Source organism: Rattus norvegicus, chromosome 12 (genome assembly GCF_036323735.1).
Source record: "Rattus norvegicus strain BN/NHsdMcwi chromosome 12, GRCr8, whole genome shotgun sequence".
Classification (NCBI taxonomy): domain Eukaryota; kingdom Metazoa; phylum Chordata; class Mammalia; order Rodentia; family Muridae; genus Rattus; species Rattus norvegicus.
The window spans coordinates 40761936-40787933 of record NC_086030.1 but is presented as its reverse complement, the minus strand read 5'-3'; the positions used below and the strand labels follow the sequence as shown (position 1 = coordinate 40787933).

The 25998-nt window shown below is 47.6% G+C and overlaps 1 protein-coding gene across 5 annotated transcripts in view; it reads left to right on the top strand.

Annotated features, from left to right (window-relative positions):
- Positions 1-25998, top strand: part of Naa25 (N(alpha)-acetyltransferase 25, NatB auxiliary subunit) — a 52284-nt gene that overhangs the window by 23259 nt on the left and 3027 nt on the right. The window contains exons 8-23 of one of the 5 annotated variants that reach the window (NM_001413582.1): positions 835-946; positions 1331-1420; positions 3505-3674; positions 4197-4309; positions 6705-6912; positions 7729-7818; positions 9130-9310; positions 9849-9948; positions 13644-13795; positions 14518-14643; positions 17800-18043; positions 18453-18576; positions 19605-19670; positions 21042-21139; positions 22384-22494; positions 25592-25738. In NM_001413582.1, the coding sequence (NP_001400511.1) occupies positions 835-946; positions 1331-1420; positions 3505-3674; positions 4197-4309; positions 6705-6912; positions 7729-7818; positions 9130-9310; positions 9849-9948; positions 13644-13795; positions 14518-14643; positions 17800-18043; positions 18453-18576; positions 19605-19670; positions 21042-21139; positions 22384-22494; positions 25592-25738 (2132 nt within the window). Of the gene's footprint in view, positions 1-834; positions 947-1330; positions 1421-3504; positions 3675-4196; positions 4310-6704; positions 6913-7728; positions 7819-9129; positions 9315-9848; positions 9949-12557; positions 12687-13643; positions 13796-14517; positions 14644-17799; positions 18044-18452; positions 18577-19604; positions 19671-21041; positions 21140-22383; positions 22512-25591; positions 25739-25998 lie in introns of those variants that run through there. The other 4 variants (XM_063271535.1, XR_005491649.2, XM_039089597.2 and 1 more) reach the window with 4 other exon arrangements.

Here is a 25998-nt window from a genome sequence, read left to right as displayed (position 1 = left end):
TCTTACAGGTCTGCAGTTGCTTGTTCTTACAGCCTTTATCTGTGGGTGTTTTGTTTAGGTGCATGAGTGCACACATGCGGGAAATGCCCACAGAGGCCAGAAGATCCTGCTGGGTATGGTTGTGAGGTGCCATGTGGGTTCTGGGAATTAAACCTAGGTCTTCTGCAAAAGCAACAGCTCTTCTAAGCTACCTCTCCAGCACCATTGCCTTGTTAGTTTTTTGAGACAGTCTTAACTCTGCAGCCCTGAATGGTTTGGATCTCCACATGGAGCTTCAAGCTGGCCTTGAAAAGCAACCCTACTGCCTCAGGCTCCTAAATATTGGAATTACAGGCCAGAGTCATCATGCCTGACAAAACTATCCCTTTTGGATTTTGGAGACAGTCTTGTACAAATGGGTCTGAGTGGTCTGGAATTCTATATGGCTCAGACTAGCGTCCGAAATAACTTCCCTGCCTTCTGTCTCCTAAGCTGGCAGCTAGGCATACACCATCACACCTGCGTCTGTTCTCGTATTTCCTAAAAGTGAGTTTCTCTGTCTGTCTTTCAAACATTTTACACTTATATGGATGGGTGTTTTGCCTGAATTCATGTCTGCATCATGAGTGTATAGTCACCACAGAGGCCAAAGAGGCTATTGGATTCCCTGGAACTGGAGTTGCTGACAGTAGGGATGTCCTGCAATGTGGGTGCTGTGAACCGAACCCTGGTCCTCTTCAAGGGCAGCCAGCATCTTCTTGTAGGAGCAGGAAAATGTGCTGTTGTCTTTTCTGTGGTTGGATTTTATTCTGAGACATGAAACCAACCCACCAACTTTCATACTTTTTATTGTAGAAAAGTTGACAAGTGAAATTCAGAGTCGGGAAAACAAATGCATGGCCATGTACAAGAAACTGAGCAAGTGGCCGGAGTGCAACGCCCTTTCCCGACGCCTCCTGTTGAAAAAGTGAGTAGATGGCACTGCTCGTGAGCCAAGAACCTGGGAAGGTTTCTAGGCGCCTAGACTGATGCTGGCCTGTGTCCTGAGAGGTCTGGGCATATTTGAGGTGTTTTGGAAGTTTGCAGTGAGATTTATTTCGGGGTAAGGTCTAACGGTGCCTTGGCAGTGCTGGCTGAGTTGGGTCTTGAGGATGAACATTGAGTTGCTGTATCGCTCACCACCCCAGCTTCTACTTAGAGTCCACTGGGTCTCTGCATTGCTGCCTTGGGGGCGAGGGGGTGCCTGGTACATGGAGGGCATGAGTAGAAATTCGGTTGCAGTCATGGTTCCTCAGGCAGCCTTGTCACAATGTGGGTTTAATCCTGTGTGCATCGTTCCATCTGATTTTAGCTCAGATGACTGGCAGTTCTATCTGACTTATTTCGATTCTGTCTTTCGACTGATTGAAGAAGCCTGGACGCCTCCTGCAGAAGGGGAGCAGTAAGTGCCACCTTTCCACTTTTACATCCTCATGCTTTCATCTCCCTGTAAGCGAGCAGTGATGTGTATGCTGCACGCTTCATTGGACTTTGGGAGTCATTTATTCTACTAGTGATTTGCCAGCATTTGTGTGTGTGTGTGTGTGTGTGTGTGTGTGTCTATATATAAGCACTAGGTTGTGCCTGGTGCTCAGGAAGGCCAGGAGAAAGCATTGAATCTTGTGAAATGGGAGTTACTGACAAGCGTGAACCAGTATGTGGGTGCTGGGAACCGGACCCCCGTAAGAGCAGCCAGTGCTTATAACTGCTGAGCCGTCTCTTCAGCCCACGTGTTGTATTGATAGTGAAGGGCTTGGTTGTTGAGTTCCAGTGTCTCTTTCTGTGCACTGGGGTTGGCACCAGGGCAGGTCTGGGCAGCACTGAACCATATCCCCGGCACAGGACTGCTGTTTTGCCTTAGCCTGAGTGCTGGGGTTACAGGCATGTATCAGCGTGTCTGGATGACAGAGATGCTTTGTGATGGAGCAGAAGGACTGCCACGTGCGTGCATCAGTATTTTATCATTCAATAATACATTCCTTTCAAAATAACTTTTTTGTTTTACTGCAATAAACACATACATCCTGGAAGACTCCTTTTAGTCCCCATGTGGCACTTAGTCCCACTTGACCTATCAATGTAAAAATAACTCCTGATAGTACCTTGCTTCCCCACTTGCTCCTGTCCTTTGTTAAGTCAGCCCTGTGTACCGTACAAGTGGGATTAGAGAAGACATTCTGATGTGTCTTCATCCCTAAAATCCTCTTTCATACGTAGTAGATGTAAGTCTTTTATTTTTTTTAAACTGGTTCAGAAATTTCAAATGCGTTAATGTCTGCACTATTGATAGTAATTGGGTTATTACAGAATTTTTCTCCCCCCTTCTTTTTCTTTCTTTTTTTTTTCTTTTTCTTTTTTTCGGAGCTGGGGACTGAACCCAGGGCTTTGTGCTTGCTAGGCAAGCACTCTACCACTGAGCTAAATCCCCAAACCCCCCCCTTCTTTTTTTAAAAGATTTATTTATTTTATGTATATGAGTACCTCAGACACACCAGGAGAGGGCATCAGATCCCATTACAGATGGTTGTGAGCCACCATGTGGTCGCTGGGAATTGAACTCAGGACCTCTGGAAGAGCAGCCAGTGCTCTTAATCCCTGAGCTATCTGTCCAGCCCCACTCTTTCCCCTTTTTTATAGGTAATACTAAGCAAGTTAAAAGTTGAATCTTTAAAAAGTAGTTTTTTACAAAAGCTTCATTTAACCAAGTGTGGTGCACACACCTTTAATCAGGAGGAGAAGTCGGTGCATCTCTGAGTGTGAAGCCAGCCTGGTCTCCAGAGTTAGTTATGGGATGCCAGGGCTACACAGTGAGACCCTGTCTGGAAAATCCAAACCAAACCAAAAGCGTGCGTCCTTGTGTGCCATCACATGTTTCAGAGGATCTCTTGTGGAGTGCATCCCTCCTCTTCCTGTGTGCCCTGCCGTGGAGCTGAGCTAGCTGCTCAGGCTCTCAGGCCCTCTGACAGTGTTATCCTCACTACCCTGTAGTCAAGGCCAAGCATGATTTGGTAGCTTGTTACCTGTTAGATCAGGCTCATGTCTTTCTCACATCTGTTTGACCTTACTTGTTAGCTCACTGGGCCTGCACACCCCACCCCCCCCAAGCCCTGCTGGAAGTGCCTGAGAATGGGAGGCAGAAGACCTCCTTCTAAGCCACACTGCTGGCCATTGAATTTTCCTCTGTGTCTTTGAGACAGGGTCTCTATGTAGCTCTGGCTGTCCTGGAGCTATATAGACTGGCCTGGTTTAGAACTCATGGAGGTCTGTCAGCCTCTTCCCCCTGGTGCTGGGAGCCCTTTGTGGCAAGGTCTTGACCCACAACCATTGCTGACCTTGCTGTCTCCTGCTGCTTCCTACAGGCAGAGGCTGTGTCATTGGAGTGCTGTCCCCATTCCTCTATTGCTGTTGTTATTCATAGATATCGAAAGGTGTTTCTTAAGATCCATCTGACCTGAGGCTGCAATGGTGCCTTGTGTTTCCTCTCAGCTCCTTAGAAGGGGAAGTACACTGCTCTGCAGAGGATGCTGTGAAGTTTATAGAGGACCGGATAACAGAGGCATCACAAAGCTCTCGCCATGTCCGGGGCCCACACCTAGCTAAGCTGGAGCTCATCAGGCGCCTTCGGAGCCAAGGCTGCAACGACGAGTTCAGACTGGGTAAGAGACTGAGGTTGCAGGGAGCCCTGGAGCAGGGGGGCGGCCACACCCGAGTGTGGGCCTTGTTCTCAGCATGCTTAATGTGCTCATCACCTGACAGTAGTTACTGAAGGTGCGCGTTTAGACACTCGTCTTCTCACCATATTAGTGTCTATTAGTCCACCCAATTTAAAGAGAGACTGCCAGTTTCACCAGTTTTTTTTTTTAAAGAATTATTTATTTTATGTATATGAGTACATTGTCACTCTCTTCAGACACCAGAAGAGGGCATCAGATTCCATTACAGATGGTTGTGAGCCACCATGTGGTTGCTGGGAATTGAACTCAGGACCTCTGGAAGAGCAGTCAGTGCTTTTAAACAGCCCTCATTTTATTTTTTGAGATGGGGTGCTGGGGTTAAAGTTGTGTGCCACCGTGCCTGGCTTCAGACAAAGTTAATTTAAATAAAACAGCCTTTTAGATATATGTGTCACTCTAGAGATTGCCTCAGTCTGTGGGTAATTTAGTGTCCTCCTCTTTAAGGTGACCCAGAAGAGTTAATGTTCCAGTATTTCAAGAAGTTCGGGGACAAGCCATGTTGCTTCACAGACCTGAAGGTGTTCGTTGACCTCTTGCCTGCTGCCCAGTGCACACAAGTACGTGTTCGTTGGTTCTGCTCATGGCTGAAGTGTCTGCTTACACACTAGTTCAGGAGGAGTCGGTACAGTAACTGACTGCAGCCATAATGTTTGGCATTGTCACGTCCTGTAAGTCAGGTCTAAGACCAGCGGAGAGCCACTCATGACTTTTCGCCAACAGTAGGGCTGGCTCAGATTTGTCACCTGTCAACAGGGACTTACTTCACTTTTGTTTTTCTGAGAGAGGATCACATGGCCCAGGGTGCTTTTTCTTTACGTTTTAACACTGAGATCGGAGTGAGCAGTTTTGCTGGGCCAGCTTCTCATCTAGAAGCTGAACAGTCTGAGGCCAAGCTACGCTGCCTCCTGTATGTAGCCAGCCTTGACTGCTTCGGTCTTTACCTGTGGGAGAGCCATACCCTGTGCTCTAAACCAGTGGTTCTTAACCTTCCTAATGCTGCAACCTTTTAATACACATCCTCATGTTGTGGTGATCCCCAACCATAAATTAATTATTTTGTTGCTATTTCATAACTGTAATTTTGCTACTGTTATGAATTATAATGTAAATATCTGATACACAAGATATTTGGTATGTGACCCCCCGTGAAAAGGTGGTTCAACTAACAAAGGGGACACACTGGTTATGAAGTAGTTCATAACCCTAGACCCATAGTCTCATAGTCCCTAGACTGTTTCATACTCAATGTTTAGTGTGTGCTCCAGAGCTAGGCACTTGGAGACCTCTGCCCACCGTAGAGCAGTGTTCCTGAGGTGGGACAGTGCACCAGGGTAGCGATAGGGCATGGATAAAGCTAGTGATCACCCTCCGCTTACTAGTAACCTGTGAGTGCTGGAATCCATGCTGCGTCACCAAGGCTGATGCTGTGTGACAACCTTTCTTCCCCACAAGGATCGAGTGGACTGAGTGCAGTGGAGTACCGTGTCTTTACTCCTCCAGCTTACTTGGGTGACTGTCTAGGGCACATGAGGAGTACATGCCTTAGTCCTGGATCCTAATAAGAAGTCAGTCGTGTCATTGGGGTTCTGAAAGACTCCATGTCTAAGTGGAACTTTTCCTTGGGATGCTTGTGTACAGGACTCAGACCTATCTATATACAGCCTCTTGGATAAATTGTAAAATACAGGAAAGAGTTTGGGTTCTAGGAGCATTTGAAAGTTTCAAAAGAGAAAAAGAGTTGAGTGGAAAGTTTGGTCTGGGAAGGATGTATGAATGGCTATCTTGAAGGGGGAGTAGAGGAGGGAAGAGATGGTTCAGAGAGGAAAAGGAAGTAGTCAGAATCCTCCAGAAGTGGAGTTTGTTTTGGAGGAAATGAAGGTAGAGTCCAGGTGGCCATGTGGACCCCATCACTTAAGCACATGTGAGCAACAGGGGGCAGTGGGTGGGGGCAGTGGCTCTTGTCCTACTGTAGGATCGGACCGTCCTGGGTGGCAGGACTGCTCTGAGGAATGCTCCTTCTCTCCTACTGACTCTGATGAAACCTGTGTGACTTCACCTTTGAGCAACTATGCTTACCTGGTGTGTTGGAGTCTCAGGGGACCCCTCACAGTAAGGCTTGTTTGCTCAGAGGAGCCCTGCTGGCACGGGAAACTGGTCCCGTGATTCTCCTAGCCTTTTCTCCTCCTCCTCTTCCTTCTCCTTCTCCTCCTCTTCCTCCTCCTTCTCCTCCTCCTCTTCCTTCTCCTCCTCCTCCTCTTCCTCCTCCTCCTCCTCCTCTTCCTTCTCTTCCTCCTCTTCCTCTTCCTCCTCCTCCTTCCTTTTGTTGTTTTGTTTTTTAAGGATAGTCACTTGGGGTCTGGAGTGATGGAGAGCACTGGCTGTTCTAGGAACGCAGGGCTGGTTGCTGACACCCACATGGTGGCTCACACCTACCTGTAACTCCAGCCCTGGCATCTGCAGTGCTCACAGCAGCATCTCCTCTGGTCCCCATAGCACTGCGCTCCATAGTGCACAGGCAAATGAGGCAAAACACCCATAATACCTACAGTAAAATGGGGTGGAAAAAAGGGGTTTCGTGTGTATAGCAGTGGGTAGATGACCTTGAACTTGTGGTTTCTTGCTTTCCCGTCCTGTGGCATGTATGCATTCATTACACGTGATCTGCATGTGCCAGGGATCAACTAACAGCTGTTGGCAGAGATGGCACAGTGCAGCAGTCCTTTAAAAAAAAAAAAAGATTTATTGTATATGAGTGCTCTATGTACACCTAGGCCTGCGTGCCAGAAGGCATCAGATCCCAGTATAGATGGCTGTAAGACACTGTGCGGTTGCTGGGGATTGAACTCGGGACCTCTGGAAGAGCACTTAGGGTAAAGAACCGCTGAGCCATCTGTCCGGCCCCTCACAGAGCACCTCTGGTTCCTAAGTGCACTTTGTCCGTCCTTTCTGCAGTTCATTAACCAGCTCCTCGGAGTTGTTCCACTGTCGACGCCGACAGAGGATAAGCTTGCCCTGCCGGCTGACATCCGAGGCCTGCAGCAGCATCTGTGTGTTGTGCAGCTGACGAGGCTCCTCGGCTTGTACCACAGCATGGATAAGAACCAGAAGCTGGATGTGGTCAGAGAATTGATGTTACGGTACCAGCACGGACTGGAGTTTGGTGAGTAGCTGAACAGATGTGTTGTGTGTCCCCTCCCCCTCAGTTGGGCTGAGACCGAGAAGTCAGTATGTAGGGTCCCCAGAGCACACGCTTAGCACACACGTCAGGCATATTTCATCACGTGCCCCTGCTATATCATTACTGCTCAGAAGCTTTCTTACTTCTGCTGTTGGATGGTTTCTGCTCCTTTTCAGCAGCTGGGCTGTACTGTGGCGCTTAAGTGGATTCGTGGTTTGTGAGGATTTTCACACTTGGGCTGTGTGAAGCAGAGTAGTGTATACTGCAAGGCAGTGTTCAGTGCAGGTGCAGGCGCGTCTCATACAGGGTTTGCTCTGCTGGACATATCTGATGTTAATGTCCATAAGAACTGCTTGCCAGGGGAGATTGGGCCCTGGTTCTTTTCCTTAACCTCAGACTTCTTTAGATGGTCCCATTGTGGCTGGCTTGTCTACCTTCCCCCCGACTCCCATTCCAACTGAGTGTGGCTTCCTTTAAGCCTTTGGTTTGTGTTGTTCCACCCCCACCACCCATCCATCCCCCTATCCATCCCTCCATCCATCCATCCACCCATCCATCCACCCCCCTATCCATCCACCCATCCGTCCCCTTCTTTCTGAGGATGGAGGCCAGGTCTTCATGCACACAAGGCAAGCATCCCCAGTTATTATAAGGCTTGTATTTGTCTTCAGTACTCATGCTATTTCCCTTTTCCTCTTAACTGCCTGTCGTTTTATTTCTTTATAAAGCAAACAAAATCCTCCTGTGGCAGCATTTGATGAGTGACTATTAACACAGGTGTAATTCTTCCCCTTCTAGGGCGCTCTTGCTTGAAGACAGAGTTGCAGTTCTCTGACTATTACTGCCTCCTCGCTGTTCACGTGCTCATTGACATATGGAGAGAAGCAGGTAGGAGATCGTGTCAGCTCCTGAGCTTGCTAGAGTTGGAGGCTCACCCCGTGCAAACTGCACACCGGGGCCTTAGGCCTAGCTCTTCCTACCTTCTGATGAGCCTGACTCTCAATCAGCAGCTACCTGATGGGTTTCTAAATGCATCTGCCTAGCAGATAATCACTGTGAAACAACTCTAGAGATAAAATATAACAACACTGATTCAGAAGCAGATGGGCAACCCCACAGAACAGAAAAGCCCTGTTTATTCAGTTAAAGTATATATATATATTAAAAAATGGTTTTTAGAAAATTGGTTTTTGAGACAGGGTCTCACTTTGTAGCCATGGCTCTGGAACTTGCTCTGTAGACCAGGCTGCCCGCAACCTCAGGGATCACCTGCCTCCTGCCTCTGCCTCCTGGGGCCTGTGCCACTGTAGCCCAGTTCCTTTTTTTTTTTTTTTTTTTTTTAAATTTATTTATTTATGTATATGAGTGGTGAATGTACACATATGTCTTCATTACAGGGCATCAGATCCCATTACAGATGGTTGTGAGCCACCATGTGGTTGCTGGGAATTGAACTCAGGACCTCTGGAAGAGCAGTCAGTGCTCTTAACCACTGAGCCATCTCTCTACCCTCAGCTTCCTTTTTTTAAATAACATTAAGTATGTTGTGTGTATACATGTGTGGGCATGTGTGCCATGGCTCATGTGTAAAGGTCACCATGTAGGACCCAGGGGTCAGACTCCTCTGCAGGCTTTGGTGGCAGGCACCTGTATGTGCTGAGCCATCTCTTTCTTCCTAATAGCGGGGTTTTTCTTATGTATCATATGTGATATATTTAGTACAATTACAAATGGAATAAAAATGATGGCTTGACATACTATCTTTTTTTTTTTTTTTTTTTTTTTTTTTGGTTCTTTTTTTCGGAGCTGGGGACCGAACCCAGGGCCTTGCGCTTCCTAGGTAAGCGCTCTACCACTGAGCTAAATCCCCAGCCCCTTGACATACTATCTTGTAGGGTCTGTCTTATGGGGAAAGTCCCTTAGTGGTAGGCTAGCTACTAGCATCCTCTTCAGAGTCCCTCTCTTTTCAGAATCTGAGATTCCATGATTACCTTTCCAAGATATACGCCTCCTGTACTTTTTTCACAGCTGCATTTAAATTTAAGCACTGACATAACTACTCATGGACTTAGGGGAATTTTCTGTTTTGATCCCAGGTCCGTATCTAAACTTGTTGTGCATCCACACTCACTCAAGGTTCATTGTTGTTAGGGAATTGGTTGCTCTTAAAGCTGAGTGGACAATGTGTTTTGATTCTAGGTGAGGAGACTGCTGTGTGGCAGGCCCTGACTCTGCTGGAAGAAGGCTTAACCCACAGCCCATCCAATGCTCAGTTCAAATTGCTGCTTGTTCGAATCTACTGCGTGCTGGGTGCATTTGAACCCGTGGTGGATCTTTACTCCAGCCTTGATGCCAAGCACATCCAGCACGACACCATTGGGTTGGTAGTATATACTCTGGATACTGAGCAGTCAGCTGCAGAGCCGGAGGTTCACTTGTGTAGACTGTAGCAGTGCAGGGCTCCAAACACTAGTCAGAGAGGGAGGGTTTGTATCTCCGGGCATTCCCCAGTTCACCACTTTAAAGTGGTCAGATGCTTTCCCAGAGATAGTGCCAGCTGTCATTTGAGGTAGGCTTGGGCTCTTTTGCTGGGGTGTGTTTCAGACTTTGTGAACACTATTCTACCCCCTTGCTGTTGCCACTGCCCCAAGGCATCCTTTTGAGTTTGAGTTTGGGCTATGTTATGTGGTTATTCGAATTTAGGAAGAGAATGTGTTCTTTCTAGCTTTCTGTTCCAGTTATTATCAAGGCGTGAAGAAAGAACTCTGTTGATTTTCTTTTAATTTGATCCTATGAGCGAGGTTATTCTGCTGGTGGGTTTTTTTTAATGCCTTGCTCTCTTTTTGCCATAGTAGCTTGGCGCCTAGTATTTGACAGCAGAAAGAGGTGACCGGTGTTTCTCTGTTCTTGCTCCCTAGCTACCTTCTGACCCGATACGCTGCATCCCTGGGTCAGTACGCTGCTGCCTCCCAGTCCTGTAACTTCGCACTCAGGTTTTTCCACTCCAACCAGAAAGATGTAAGTGAAACCCACTGGCATTGTGGCTTGCTGCTGACTGTCTGCCTAGGGTGTTCAGAGGGCACCCCATAGGGTCACCACACAGTACCCATGCCCTGGCTTTTAGCTGACAGGTGCCCCCCTTACACCGCTAGGTAGAGGTTTAAATTTGTTCAGTGTACGTGTCTGTAATTGACCGTTGGAAATGACATTTTCATTGGGGCTTTAAAAGACTGAGACATCTGACATCTCTCAGCTCTGTGTTTCAGTTGCTATCCAGAGGCTTCCCAAGACGGGAAGCAAGGGGCTCTATGTCTGCCAACAGCCGCCCTTCCGCATTTAAGGGCCAGTGAGTTAGAGCTGCCTTGGGGAGAGAGTTGAGGTGGGGGCTGAATGTAGTCTTCCCTGCTGCTCACTTGGTCCCGCTTGATTAAAGTCCTTTCAGGGAATCCACATGGTCTCTGTTGATGGTCTTGCAGAACTGTCCAAGAGCTAGTGTGCAGAGAAGGCTGGTCGTTAGAGTGGTCACTGCTGCTGTTCTTGTGTGTGGCTAAGCCTCACTTCCTAGAGTTTGGCCATGCCCGGTTCAGCCTGTAGCTTCCTATTCCTGGTCTTTCAGTGTCATCAAGCTTGGTGAGGAAGTGGCCATCTGGGACTCATCTTGGCCAGTACTCTTGAGGTCTTTCCTTTAAAGTCACCCCTATCTTCCACGTGCTTCTTGAGAGATGCGTTAAAGAATATAGAAGCAGGGCAGACGCACTTCTGAGCAGTGTGTGTTCTGAGCTGGAGGTGTGGTAGCAGAGGATAGCTTTGATCCTTGAGAAGGCTGGCCTCTGCCTCAGCCCATACCATCAGCTGTCTGTGCTTGTCCTGCGGAGGGTGGTGTCTGGGAGAGAAAAGGGTCTCCGCATCTACGCAGGCCTGTTCTTCACAGGTGTGGGCTCCCCCAAGAGACTAGCCGTGTCTTGTATGCTGGGCTAAGCTTCCAGTGTTAATAGCAGCCGAGTGGTAGACCTGGGACCACACAGCATGTTCAGGAATGTGTAAAGAACTGTTTCCTCATCCTTCATTACTTTAGCTCTTCTTTCTGCATAAGGAAGGGGTTAAGGACATTTTATGTATTGAAGACTCTTAAAATTTGAGGCAGGGTCTTACAATGTAGGTGAAGCTAGCCCATGTGCTGTCTGTCTTCTTGCCTGGCCTCAGAGGGGTCAGTGTTTTGGTAATAGTTGACTGTGGCAGGAATCACTACTATTGCTAACTACATGATGTTGAGCTTGATAAATTACCATTTCATTAATCAGGGAATAACAGTTCCCTCCTTGAGTTTAAGTGGGGCTACTTTAACCATTCTCACTTAGACCCTCTGTGAGGAGCAGAGGCAGTGATGATGCCTGGATCTGTGGTAAGGAAAAGGAGCCCTGCGCCTGGTGGTGTAGCTCTCTGCGATGCTTGGCATCAAGTTCTCCAACTTTCCTTTGTTCTGGGGAGTCCCCAAACGCTTTTCCCTTGGGCTACTAATTTATTTCACGTCCTAATTAGTTCTTTAACAAAGCACTTCTTAAATAGGCGGTCTGCTGTCTGCTGTTGTGAGGTAGCTCCGTGCTATGGGCTTGAAAGTTACCCTTGGATGGTCCTTCTGCTGTCTTGTTAGGTGTCACTGTCAGGTCTTCTCACTGCCAAAAGTCAGGTAGTTTTAAAAGTTCCCTTTTAGGGGACAGAAACACAGGGCAGTGGTTAAGAGCTTACTGGGTTTGCAGAGGGCCTGAGTCTGTGTTGGGTGAATCAGGACCATTTATAACTCCAGGTCCAGGAGATCCACACATTGCATAAATAAAAATAAGGGTATTTTTCAAATTTTTCTTTGAAGTCTCTACCTTAGGTATTCACATTGGTCATAATTTAAGGTCTGATACCCATGTGCTCTGCTCATTTTCACAGTGCCCAGGGTTCATTTCAGGGATTCCTGTGGAGTCTGACCTGCCTCACTGGGGCACAGAAGCATGGTAGTAGGTGTAGATGCATGCTCTGGTCAGCGGTCTTTAGAGTGCACATGGCATCCGGTTTGCCTGTGTCCCATGAGGTGCCAAACCTCAGCAGGGATGTTTTCAGCCTCCTGCTACTGCTCCCTGGGCCCTTGGCTAGCTCTGCAGAGCCACTGTATGTACTGTGGCATTTGAGGAGGGCTGTCACAGGGAAAGAGAGACACAAAACACTGTAGCCACTCCTGGCTTGCCCACATTATACTTTTCTCCTGGTTGCCACTCCCATGTAAGTGCTGCTGTCTGTCTTCTCAGGTGAAGTTCTATGGGAGCTCAGACACTGAGCCCCCACCTGAAGGAAGGCTGGGTCTCCTGTTGGAGCTGCAGTCTTCCCGGAACCACCCAAGGCTTGTTTCCATCCTGGCTAGTTGGAAATATTTTCAAGCTGTATGTTCCATTGCAAGGGTTGACTGTTAGCCCCGCTGTGTCTTCTCAGTTGGGGACTATAGGAGAGAAGTCTGTGATAAGTGTGGCCTCTTGATGGGGCATGCCAGTGTCCTCAGTTAAGCTGGCAGGCAGTCCTAAACCCTCAGGATCACACATAATCTTTTTAATTTTCTTGTGTCCGTCCGTCTTTAATCTCTCCAGATACTGCAGGCAAACAGCTGGCCGAGGTGTCCCCTGGGGGTTTAAAAGCCGCATCGAATGCAGTTGACTTAGCGCCCGTGGTGCAGCCCCACGGCCTGAAATGAACCCTGCGAGGCTGTGTATCAGAGGGTACGTTGTTGACTATTGGCCTATTTTTCTACTGGGCACATTACTCAGGCATAGTGGAAACGGGGGCAGAGCAAGCAAGCCAAGGCTAGGCGAAGAATAGCTTTTCTAGAAAGTGCCTTTGGGGCAGACATCAGCATTCAGCTAAACACTTCCCTTGGCCCAAAGAGGTGATCTGTCTTCTGATCCTGGTGGCCTAGGCCCACTCTGAAATGTTCTTCCCTGAGATTTGCTTCTGTGTGCCAGGACTTCGTGTAGCTCTCTCTATCTTGGCTCTGCTCTGCAGTGTTTCATCTGATTATTTTAATCTGCAGTTAGGGTACACGTACATGGGAGCGCTCCCTTCACTTGGTTGTCTACGGCGACTGAGCAGTTTGTGTGCTCAGCAAACTTGGTTCTTGATGGCTTCCTCAGAGTCCATTATGACATTCCTGTTGGTGTCTCTTGTTTGGTGTCTTCTGTCCTGCTGAAAAGCTCATCACCTTGTGTCTGGTACCGAATTCAGAGAGAACCAACCCGGGAGCAGTGTCTTTCTGAAGGAGAGTGCTTTCATTTTGGGTGGGGTATGACTGTATGAGTATGGCATCTTTAGAATCTTGGAATGTAGCGCAGTTTATCTTAGAAGCAGAGCTAACAGACTCTGACATTCGCCAGAGTCTTGGCTGATGTGATAGATCCTCTAGGTCCAACCGTCATGGAACACCTGACTGCTAAGTCCGGGCTGGAGAGGGCGGCAGCAGCCTCAGAGCTAGCTGTATAGTAAAGGAGACACTGACCCTGCTGCTACACGAGGGAAAGAAAGGGAATGTTCTTCATGGCTGGGGCTGCGCTGTGTGGCCCAGATCTTCAGAGACTAGGCCAGCCTTGCTTCTAGTTTTAATGTTTAGCTCGCTGGCAAGTGTTGCTTACATTGCTTGACTCAGGGACTATTTATACCAAAGTGATGTCTTTCCTTCTCAGACCTCAGAATACATTATTCAAGCTTACAAATATGGTGCATTTGAGAAGATCCCAGAGTTTATCGCTTTTAGGAACAGGCTGAATAATTCTCTCCACTTTGCACAAGTGCGCACTGAACGGATGCTGTTAGACCTTCTACTTGAAGCAAACATGTGAGTACCTGATGGAGAGACCGGGGGAGTGAGGGGATAGACCAGATGTTCATGGCTGTCAGTAGCAGACTTAAGGGAAAAAGGAGGACAGGAAGATAGGGAGATTCAGAACCTTGACCCTGTCATAGAGAGTTCAGATTCAGTAGAAAATCGGTCTGCCCTGGGGACCATCCAGGTGCTTACCCACTCTATTCTGCTAGCGTCTGCTTGCTAGGTAGTGAGATGCCATAATTTGTCTTGGTTTCGCTTGCCCTCATATGAGACCATGTTTTCTACAGTAAATCCTTTTTTCTCTTTCTAGAAGAAAGTCCTGGCCAATGTTTTTCTGACTATATTGTTATAAAATAAAACTTTAGAGCTGGGGAGACAGCTCAATAGGTAAAGCATCTGTAGTGAGTATGAGGATCTGAGTTCTGATCCCCAACATCCATGTAAAAAAATCAGGCTTGGCCGTGCATGCTGCAGTCCTGTGCTAGGAGGCCCAGTGCTGCAGGAGGCTCTCTGGGGCTCACTGGCCTGCTAGCCTCGCCGCACAGTGAGGTTCAGGTTCAGTGACAAATCTGTCTCGAAACACAAGGTAGCTAGAGACAGGGGAGGATACCTGATGTAGACCTCTGGCCTCTAGGCATACACAGTCTTTCATGTTTCCCCCCCAAACCCTCTCACTCTGTCCCACCATCCCTCCCTCGCGGTAAAGTCTAAGCAAACCTTCTGTATTACAGATCAACTAGCTTAGCAGAAAGCATCAAATCCATGAACCTGAGGCCAGAGGAAGATGATGTTCCATGGGAGGATTTGCGAGACAACAGAGACTTGGACGTTTTCTTCAGCTGGGATCCAAAAGACAGGTAAGAGGAACTCAGCAGCAAACAATTGGGATGAATCCAAACCTTTTAAGGAAGATTCCTTTTTACACGAATACACGTGTTCACCGTTGGAATCAGAGAACAGGTACACAGCACATTCCGTCCGCTAGGACTGCTAAGACTGGGCCTGTCCATGGCGTGCATGAGCTCCAAGTGGATACAAGGCTACATGATGCAGTTCCTTAGGCACTGTAGAGAAAGGTAACACCTTTAAGACATGCTGGCTTTTCCTAACATCATCTCAAGCTGGCAGATAGAAAGGATTTTAATCTGTTAGCTTCTAAAGGGTTATGGCAAATTGACAAATTGGTGTGTGTATGTGGGTGAGTGTGTATGAGAGAATATATGTATGTGGTGTGCAAATATATGTGTGTATACACAAGTATATGTTTATTATTTTTTGAGCAATCCAAAAGATAAGTGTTTATTAGCTAGGTATGGTTGTTCTTGCCTGGAGGCAGAGGCAGGCCAGAACTCTCTGAGGCCAGGGCCGTCTACATCTTGTAGTGTCACAACAGCCAGGGCTATATAATATGACCTTGTTTCAGGAAGAAAAAAAAAAGGTAAAAATACTTTCAGTTGATGTCTTATTCTAAGCCACACACAGACATGAATAGCCCAGACATGACAAAACTGAGAGACAAGAAGCCGTGTGCTGCCCTTTTGCCCACTTTGCAACAAGTAGTTGAGCCAGGCCTCTGCTTGGTCTGTTTCCCAAGGATGTTTTAGAGCTCACTGCTCCCTCTGGTCCTGTGGCTCTGAGGCGAGGGTGAAGATGGGAACTTCGGGCACCACATTTCTCTCTCGTGGGAGTAAGTGGGGCTGGAGGACCCGAGAGAAAGGTCATGAGTGTACCTTAGTGTCTGTTCACTGCTGCCTTCCCTGTCCCTGTCCTTGTCCCTGTCTCTGTCCCTGCCTCTGCCTCTCTCACATGACCTGTCAGCACCTTTTTGCCTGTGCTTTTGAGCGTTGAGAGAATTCCAGAGCAGTTGGCTAAGAACCGGGCTCACTGTGACATGGATCTAGAGACTTGAGATCTCTGGGTCCAGTTTGCATGTATGCTGGTAGCCAACAGTTTATATGTATGCTGGTAGCCAACAGTTTACATGTATGCTGGTAACCAACAGTTTACATGTATGCTGGTAACCAACAGTTTGGTCTAAAGCCTTTCTCAGAGGCTGGCATGCCGATGGCCACCTGTGGTCCAGTACTTGTGAGAGTAGAGGCAGTGGATCAGGGGTTCAAGGTCATCCCCAGCTGCACTGCAAGTTCAAGGCCTATGCTACAAGAGGCCCTGTGTTAGTGAGAGAGGAACCAAACCTCCAGTGATTCTTTGAGAAGCAGCTCCTCAGCCACTGGAAGCCGCCCCCACTCTTTATCCCACCCACTCGAGCGTGCTCATTCAGATTGCTGTCCTATAGAGTGGCCGGCCTCTGATCACATAGGTTAGAAGCACAGTCTGCAAAGTGGTCAGAAGGGGCCAAGAGCTCAATGGGTAACAGGGTTTGCCATTAACCTGAGTTCAGTTCTTGTGTCTTTCCTAGTGGGGAAGGCCTCCATGTGTGTACCCCATACACCTACACATACAAGGACTCATGCCCACAGGCGTTCTGGACAGGCTGAGACAGTATCTCCTGGACTCTAACGAGGCACGCATGGCACCTGATCCGGTGCCACTCTGCTGGAGTCCAATATGTGGGAGGCAGAGATGTAGACGGATCAGGAGTTCAAGGTCTTTTATGGGTGCCATGAGACTCTAACTCAGAAAGAAAAGGAACAGACTAAAGACCCTTTCATTTCTTCATCTGTATTGACATTCTCACTTAACTAGGAGCTACTTAGGTGAGGCTCTAACTACAGCATGACTAATTTTCTCGCAGAGATGAATGAATGGTTGTGGTCAGCAAGGCTGAGTGGGCATTTTGCCTTGTGTTTAGGTGACGTGTGAAATGTATAGCCTTTCAGTGGGGAGTTTAAAATGCAACATATAATTTACTTTAGCGTGTCTGCACTAGGAAGCTAGGGCACAAACATGTAAGACCCGTGTCTGAAGGCTTTGAACACACTGATTGTAGGTTGCCAAGACTACACCAAGTAAGCTGGCAGAAAGATCTGCAAGCCAGTGTGTAGTTGCTATACGGCACCACGACGGCTCATCCCAGCCATATGTGAAGGGACAGGGAATGTCTAGGGCTCTGATGTCTCATCCCTCCATCCAAGAGGCAGCAGGAGGCAGCAGGCAGGAAGAATGGTGTTACTGTGCAGTTTGTGCTATCTGTGCTCAGGGCAAGTAGATAATCGGTGCACGAGGTTTTTAGCAGCCGCTTCATTGCCATACCCTGTTCAGCATACACCAAGGTTCTAGGCTCCCTGAAGAAAAGACATTCACCATATACTAATGATGAGCTCTCACAGCACAGGAGCTGCTCTAGTTTAAGCAATGATTGGAGTCCAAGCTGCCAGGCCTCAGCTGAAGGCTGACCTTGCAAAACAGGTCCTTCTGCAGCATGCTACAGCATTTATCTATCACTAAATAAATGCGGCTCAAAATCAGTACAGCTCTGCCAATGCCGTCCATTCCTTTAATCCCAGCTCTCAGGAAGAGAGGCAGCTGGGTGTAAAGAGAGACTGTGCCTCACACAGAAGATGGTTGCCACCAGTTTAGGATTTGGGGTATGTTTATATATTTGTGGGTTTTGGTGCTACTTGGAATTCAGCCCACGCCTTACAAATAGCATACCATCGAGCTTGTCCTCTGCCATTGGGCTGAGCCCCAGTGTAGTCACACATTTGTATATTGTGTGTGGAGAAATCTGAAGGGGTCTGTGAGCCTGTGGACTCCTGAGGGTTTGAGTAACTTGGACTTTTACTACCTACCCTGTTTGTCTGGCATTTAAACTTTTGTGTATCATTCATGTTTTAATCCTCAGAGCAGATACTCCTTGTGGGGAAATGACCTGTGGGTAAGACTGCCATGCACAGCCTACTGTTGTGAGGCAGGTGCTAATCAGATGCTGGACTGAGCCCCAGGGGAAGGCAGGAACTGCACTTCGTTGTCCTGACCGGAAACCAAGTGCTCAAAGCTTTGAAGGTAGCAGGCTGGGTAAAATGGACGCTCTGGGCATTTTTCTGTTTAAGGAATGTTTCTGAAGAGCATAAGAAGCTCTCCCTGGAGGAGGAGACCATGTGGTTAAGAATTCGCTCCTTAACATTGAGGCTGATCAGCGCCCTTCCAAGTCTTACCCACCCCGTGGAGCCAAGGAACTCAGAGAAGACGTCAGAGAACGGCGTGTCCTCTCGGGTCGACGTCCTCCGTTTGCTCCTCCAACAGCTAGAAGTGGCCGTGGAGACTGGGAAGCGGTTCATTGAGAAGGAAATTCAGGTATCAAGAAGTATTTGCTGTTGGATGCGCAATGATCATCCCACCAACTGTTGGCATAACAGAGAAAGTGGAATGGAAAGTCTTGGGCCATTTTGGGCATCGCTGTATCTAAACCCATTGGTCAGGCAAAGCAAAACAGCTTTGTGAGGGCTTTTTCTTTCCTTTTTCCCCTCTGAGGGGGTCTTGGTGTGGAATTCTGGATGGCCTTGAATTTGAAGTCTCCTGCCTCAGTGTTGGGACCGCAGGCACACAGCACCATGCTCCGCTAATACATACGGCCTTTTCCTCGTTACTGTGGGAGTCAGTTACTGGGTTCTCATGGATGAACTTCTATTAGGTTTTAATCTAGTAGTTACAAGTCCTGTTTCCATACTTTTTGAGTTAAGGATGTGGCTTTCTCTTTTTCCAGTACCCCTTCCTTGGGCCGGTCCCCACCAGGATGGGCAGGTTCTTCAGTTCTGGCTGCTGTCAGTGCCAGGTCCACTCCTTTCATCTTGTCAGTGATGTGTACGAGCTCGACACCAGTGGCTTAGGTAAGGATGCACAGGCCCGTGCTTGCTGGACCTTTCTCATTAATAATTTAGTAAGTCCCATAAATACTAAAACCGTAAACTTATGGGGAACCAGACATACCCACATGCTGAGCCCCATCCCCAGTCCCACCACGCTGATGGATCTGCAATAAATGCAGCATAACTAGCAAATCCTGCTACGGAGCCTGCGACAGTCCCTGTCCAGAGCAGCAGTCACTGTCCCTCCTCCATTTGCACTTCTGCCTTTCTGCCTCTGTGTCTTTCAATATGGGTCTAAATGTTTGCATCTCAGGAAAAGGACCCTTTCCTGACTTGCTTGTTGGTATTAAGTTTAGTGTCGCTCCTTTATTTATTTTATTTTGTGTATGGCTGCTTTGCCTGTGTGTGTTTCTATGCATAATGTGCATGCCTGGGCCAGAAGAGGTTACAGCTGTGAGTCACCATGAGGACACTAGGAAGTGAACCTGCTCTTCTACCAGAGCACCAATGCTCAGTCGTAACTGTGAGCTATCTCTCCAGCACCAACTTTGTGTGTGTGCGTGTGTGCGTGCATGCCTGTCAGGGTGTGCAGGGAGGGCAGGTGCCTGTGGAGATCACAGTTTTCAGCTCTGTTGGAGTTGGAGATACAGGCTTTGTGAGCATCCTGAAATGTGTGCCGGGGAGTTGACCTCATGTGCTCTGAGAGCTGTACATCTGTCCAGGCCTGCTACTGTGAGCTTTGTGATTTATGTGCCCTTACATACTCTGTGTGTGCCATAGCGCTCATGGAGAGGTCACAGGACAGCTGAGCAGTCAGTTTTCTCCTTTTACCAACTGGGTCTCAAGGTCAATCGTGCATGGTGACAAGTGGCTTTCCCAGCCCACTGGCTTTTCAGCATAGCTTGTGGGCTGGGCTTGAACTCAGTCTGGCGCCTTACTGTCCTGGGTGCTGGCATCACAGCTATCTGCAACCATGCCCAGTTTGCTGCTTTCTCTTTTAAAAAAAATAAGAAACAACCCAATGTTGATTGCTTGTTTTTCAATTTTAGAGGGTACAGTGGATATACAGGAACGGATAGAAAATAGTCTTGCATCTTTACTAGAACTATTGAAAGGTAAGTGTTTAGCATAGATTTCTGAATTGTGCTTGCGTGTCTGACAGTAGCTCAGTGTATAAAAAGATAAACCTATGGAAGGATTAGAAATAATAAGCAGGTTTTTTTTTTTTTTTCTTTTTTTCGGAGCTGGGGACCAAACCCAGGGCCTTGTGCTTTCTAGGCAAGCGCTCTACCACTGAGCTAAATCCCCAACCCCTAATAAGCAGTTTTTTTTAATTTAAAAATTATTTTTTACTGTTTAAAGTTAAGGGTAGTTGTTTTTTGTGTTTGAGATGGTCTTTGTGTATATTCCAGACTTAACTTAAACTTCCTGTGTAGCCCAGGATGGTTTTGGCTTGCTGATCTTTCTTCCTTCCCCTGGGATTGTAGGCATGCGATAGCTTATGCCTGAAAGCTAAACTTAGACAGCAGTACCTGGACACCAGTGTAAGCAGGGATGTCAGTGGGTATAGTCTTACATAGACTCAGTTGGTCAGCCGCTCAACAGTGTGAAGTTAATAGTCTCAGTTGACATGGGCGAGTGAGTCTGTGGGTGTCGGTGGGTGGGTGGGGTTTGTATGGGAGGGAGGCATCAATGTGCAGAGGCCGGAGAGTGAGTGTCTCTTACCTCACTCCACCTTCTTCTCTGAGGCAAGGCCACTCACTGAACCCACAGCCTATTGATCTGACCGGTCTACTGTTGCCCCAGGGACTCTGCTCTGCCTCATTTCACCTGTTTGCTGGTAATCACAGCATTCATTGGTTAACCAGGCCATCTCTCCAGCCCCGTGCAAATGCTCTCCTCAAGTGGCGGCCTGAGTATTTCCCGTCATAGTGGCACAGGTCTTCTAGTCTATAGTTTATGATAACCTGTATTTCAGATCTCTTAGCTGATGGCCAGACCCTAGCAGGTATAATTTTTAAGACTACTTTTCTTATTTTGGAGCCTGTAGCACGTTAGTTGTTAAGACTTTTAACTTTATATTCTCTGCCCTGACTCCTTGTTTAGGGGAAGCTTTTGGTTTTTGTTTTCTGGTAGTACTGAGGATGGGTCTGAGACCTAGAGCAGGCTAGCAAGCATTGATGCATAGCTCCACTCCTGTCCCACTGTAGCTTTCACTTATTTGGGTTGTTGTTGTTGTTGTTGTTGTTGTTGTTGTTGTTTTTGTTTTTGTTTTGAGAGAGTGTCTCATTTTGTAGCTTTAGGCTGCTTGGAACTTAGTATGTAGACCAGGCTGGCCTCAAACTTAGAGCACTCATAATGCCTCTGACTTCCAGTGCCACTAGTCCCGACTTGGATGAAGTTTTTATGTGACTTATCTTCAGATTCTGCATCTAAAAGCATCAAAACTTACAGAGAATAACAGCATAAAACCCTCTTCCCCTCAGGTGTCTTCAGCACATGTAAGGGTGACCTCTTAGAAGTTAAAGACGGCAATGTGAAGACCCAGCCTGCAGTCCTAGAGAATCTGGTCTTCTTTGTTGAGGTGCGTGCGTGCGTGCGTGCGTGCGTGCGTGCGTGCGTGCGTGCGTGCGTGCGTGCGTGCGTCATTGTCCTGAGGGCTTGGCTTTGTTAAGTCTCCTTCACAGCACAGCGTGGACTTGAACCTGCAGCCTGATTACTCCTTGTTGCTGATTATTTAGGACACTAGATGCCATTTTTGTCATTTTGTAAACTGGTTTCCTCTGCTGTGCTTAAGGACAGCTTCTGAGTGTCATTCTTCCTCTGAGGTTCGCTGGATCACCACTCTGTCCTCCTCCTTGGGCTTGGTATTTGGTTTAGTAATTGCCCAGCCTTTTGTATGGTCAAGGTGGCTGGGGGATGATAAAATACAATGTAGTGGGCTGGAGAGATGGCTCAGCGGTTAAGAGCACTGACTGCTCTTCCAGAGGTCCTGAGTTCAATTCCCAGCAACCACATGGTGGCTCACAACCATCTGTCATGGGATCCGATGCCCTCTTCTGCAGTCACATATGCAGGCAGAATGCTGTACATAAAATAAATAAATAAATCTTAAAAAAAAAAAACAATGTAGTTTCTTCCCATCTTGCTTTTTTGAAAATGTTACTATGTAGTCAAGACTGGCCTTGAACTCTGAACTCTGCCTCGGCCTCCTAGGAGTCATGGGCATATGCCAGCAAACCTGGCAGCAAAACTCTTGTTTTTAACCAGTTTTCTGTTTTAGATTTCTGTGTATGTTGTGTATCTGTGTGAGTTCACATGTACCTTGCATACAAGTACCTGCAGGAGGCCAGAGCTGCCATGTGGGTGCTGGGCACTGAACCCAGGTCTTTTTGAAGAGCGGCCAGCCCTCTTAACTGGAGAGTGTGTGTCCCTCCAGCCCATGGTGTTGAGTCACTGAGCTCACACATACTCCCACAGTGGAACAGGAGCCACCGAATGCTCAAGGGTACGTGTGCTGCTGGCCGCTGTGTGGAGAGTAACACTGAGGAACCCTTGCGTCCCACATGCTGGCATGTGAACTTTGCACTTAGCAAAGGAACACACAGATCCGCTCTTTTCCTTACGGAAGGGATGTAAAATGGAGGCTAGCAGAGTGAGAGCCAAAAGGAAGGATAATGAGCTGTGTATGCTGTTGGAGCAACAAACTGCGTGACAGATGAATGAGGGACACCTTCCAAGGAAGAAGTGTCTAACCTTTGTCTCTGGCTGCTATGTAGAAGCCTTCGTGTAATTTATCCTGACGAGTTTGCAAATTTCCTCTTTCAGACTATTTCTATCGTCCTTTGGGTGTCCAGCTACTGTGAGAGTGTCTTGCGACCATACAAATTAAATATTCAGAAAAAGAAAAAGAAGAAAAAAGAAACCAGCATCGTCATGGTAATAACAAGGAACAGGTGACAGACAGCCTGGCACGATGGGATTGCCTCTCCTTGTGCTGTTTTCCTGCATGTTGTCGTCAGGGTCTTCAGGTCTCTGGGCCCCTTTCCTGCAGCCATTTCTGAAAGGGCTGTGCTGTGTTGCCTGCGCTTGTCCTGACTCTTGATCCTCGGCCTCCCCAGGAGCTGGGACACAGATGTGTGTTGGTTTAAGACAGTCTCACTATGTGAGCCAGCTGGCTCTGAACTTACTTACATGGTCCCTGCTGCCACTTCCCAGGGCTATCCTTCCAGTAACAGTGGAAGACTAACGGCCCCATGGAGATCCTGCTCTAGGTCAGCTGAAAGAACCTGTGTCCAGGTGCTCACACTGACCCTGTGTTCTCGGGGCCTCACACTGAGCCATGGTCTCAACAGGTTCAAGTTTGCAGCACCTGTGCATGCCATGACACCCTTGCTCGTCCTTTCCAAGTGCAGGATCCTGTCTGCTGCTTTAGTTCGCCTCTGTCGACCTTCTGCCATCTCACTGCTCTTTACCCTTTTGTTTGATCTGTTTTGAGGAGTCTAGGCAGGTGTGTGACAGACGTCACACTATTGGGACTTATTTCCTTAGATATAGGCAGAAATTCAGGTTAGATATTAGCACTGCCCTTTCAGTTCATTAAATAGGGAAACACTGGTGTTTGTGCTCCATTCTTAGTGTTCAGGAAAGGAAATATCTTCCTGGTTCTCGTTTCCATAGGGCTAGGAGCTGGCTCAGCAGTTAGGAAATCCACAGACCCTGAATTTGACTCTCAGCACCCATGTCTATCTCCTGGCCTCCGTGGACAGGTATGGACACGCACGCACGCACACACGCACGGAGATTCTACAGAGCTGTCATGTCCTTGAAATCCTAGGAGTCAGAAAGCACAGGCAGGAGGAACACACAAGTCTGAGGTTTGCTTGGAGCCACATAGAGTTCCTTGCAGCCAAAGCCACAAAGCAGACCCCTAACGGACCCCATATAAAGTAAACCCCATACTGTGCAGCCCTATGGCTTAGCCAAGAGACTTTGGACCTTAAGGGCTTTGTGTGCTTGTCTGTTGATTCACCCATTCACTCCATTTGTGTCTTGTGTGTCTGTGTGTGTGTGTTACAGCAGGCTTTCATTCACTCCGTTTGTGTCTTGTGTGTCTGTGTGTGTTACAGCAGGCTTTCTCTAGTGCCCCTTGCTGTACTGCAGTCCACCAGTTGGCGTCCAGGGATTCACCTACCTCTGTCTCTTGGGTACTAGACTCAAGCTGACCCACTACACCTGGATTGTAGTTTTCTGATTATCACAATAACCCATGAAAATGTGACTAGATGTCACCCCTGTTCCCAGTCGGGTGACATGGCCAATGCAGCAAGTCAGGATTGTGCTAGTGGACAGTTCTGACCCAAGGGGGGCATGATGGTGCTCAGCAAGTGGACACAGAGGTCAAAAAGAGTTCGAGGCCAACCTAGGTTTTATGAGCCCTTATTATTATAGTAGTTAATGTCCTGCAGTTTATTTTTTTGATGAGTATGTAGTTGTGTCATAGTATCTTGACTGTAAATAAAGCTGCTCTTGGAATGTAGACTTAGATCTGAAGTGGTGGCCTCCCCCAGCACTGTGACCACTTCTCACGCCTGTGATGCTGAGCCGCTAGAGACGAGCTCTTAGGAGAACGGCTGAACAGAGTTGGTGTTGACCGTTACCCTAATTACCCATTGCAGAGGGTTTCTAGTTTCTTACTCTCACAAGCGAGGGAAAGAATTACTTATTTTTTAATAAAAGTGTGGTTGTCTTGTCCCCATGTCTCTGTACCACGTGAGTGCCTGGTCCTCACAGAGGCTCTCCTTAGAGCTGTGCACCTTAGTCCATGCTGGCAGTCTCTAGCCTGGACCCCTGCAAGAGCAGCTAGTGCTCTTGACCCATGAGTCATGGCTCCAGCCCTCACTTTTTTATACAGTGGATGGCTTCTGTATGGGGGAAAAAATGCATTTAAAGATATCTAGTTAAGTGTCATGTTTAGGAAGGCCTTTTCACGCATAAACAAATTGTACAAATTAAAATTGCACACTTACACAGATTAGACCTTCCTGTGATGCTTACTTTTGTTACTGTGGAGTCAGGGTCTGGCCTTGAACTCCATACATAATTATGGACAACCTTGAACTGGTGATCCTTCTGTCTCCACCAGGAGTGCTGAGATGACAGGACAAGCCTCCATGCCTGCCTCTTTTTCTTCCTCTTTCGATAACTATAGGACAGCCAGGTCTCTGTACATAGTGAGATCTTATGGTTAAAAACCCAGAACCCTAAAAGTAAAGCAAAATGAAGATTCAGTTTTCTATTAATATTAGAAGTCTCAGATGTAAGGACGGAGAATAACATCCTTGCTTTGGTTGTCTGCGTGTGTGTGCGTGTGTTTTGTGAAAGAGTGCAAGCTCACAAATGGGCGTGTGAGCACAGAGATGGACATCACATCATAAATCACCCTTGGTTGCTCTCCTCCGCCTCCGTCCTGAGGCAAGGTCTCCCACGTGAACCCAGCACACACCAGTCTAGATAGAGACCTTGCTCCCAGGAGTGCCTGTCTCTGCCTCACTGGTGTTTACAGAGAGCGTTTATGTCTGTGCTGGGGTTGCACACCTATAAGCTTTTAACCCACTGAGCTGCCTCCAGTGCTGAAGAGCCTTGTTTCCCTTTCCTTCCTGCACATAGCCAGGCCTGAGGAGTCAGGAACAGCTAACACACTTTCTATAGCTCTCCAGCTCATACTGGGAGTAAGGAATAGAAATTCATTTTATAAAGGAGAAAGGCTCGACCCTGGATACACACTCGGAGGAATCCAGAGTGCTAGTGAGGCACACAAACTGCCCGGGTGAGTCCCAGGATCCCCATTCCCATTCAAGAATGTCTAAACCACCACTGCTTGTCAGCAGCTAATGGGTTACTCCAGTCAGTCTGGTTACCCAAAGTGTATCCATCCCTGTGGTCTCCACATCAGACACTGCGTGCTGGAAAGTCATCCTCAAAACAGGACATGTTCCAGAAGCTCCTAACAGCTTTCTAATCTTCTTCCTCCCAGCCTCCGATTTTCACCAGTTTCCAGGACTATGTTACTGGGCTTCAAACTGTAATTTCCAATGCTGTGGATCATATTAAAGGACTTGAAGCACATCTAATTGCACTTAAACTTGAGGAGCTCACGTTAGAGGACACGTCTATCTCTCCGGTAAGAGGTCATGAACAAGCAGCAGCTTTGTGCACAGGGTGAAGATCAGTTAAGGCTCAATTTATCCCAGATTTTATACCTTGCCCAGTTTGTCATAAAATAGAGTTCTGTGTTCAAGCTACTCAGGAAGACTCACATATTTCTTGGTCTGGGGTCCACACCTGTTAATCCCAGTCAGTGCCACGTGTGCCTCATGTGAGTCATCTGACGACAGAAATGGCTTCCCCTTCTATATTCTCTATGAACTGAAAATGATATGG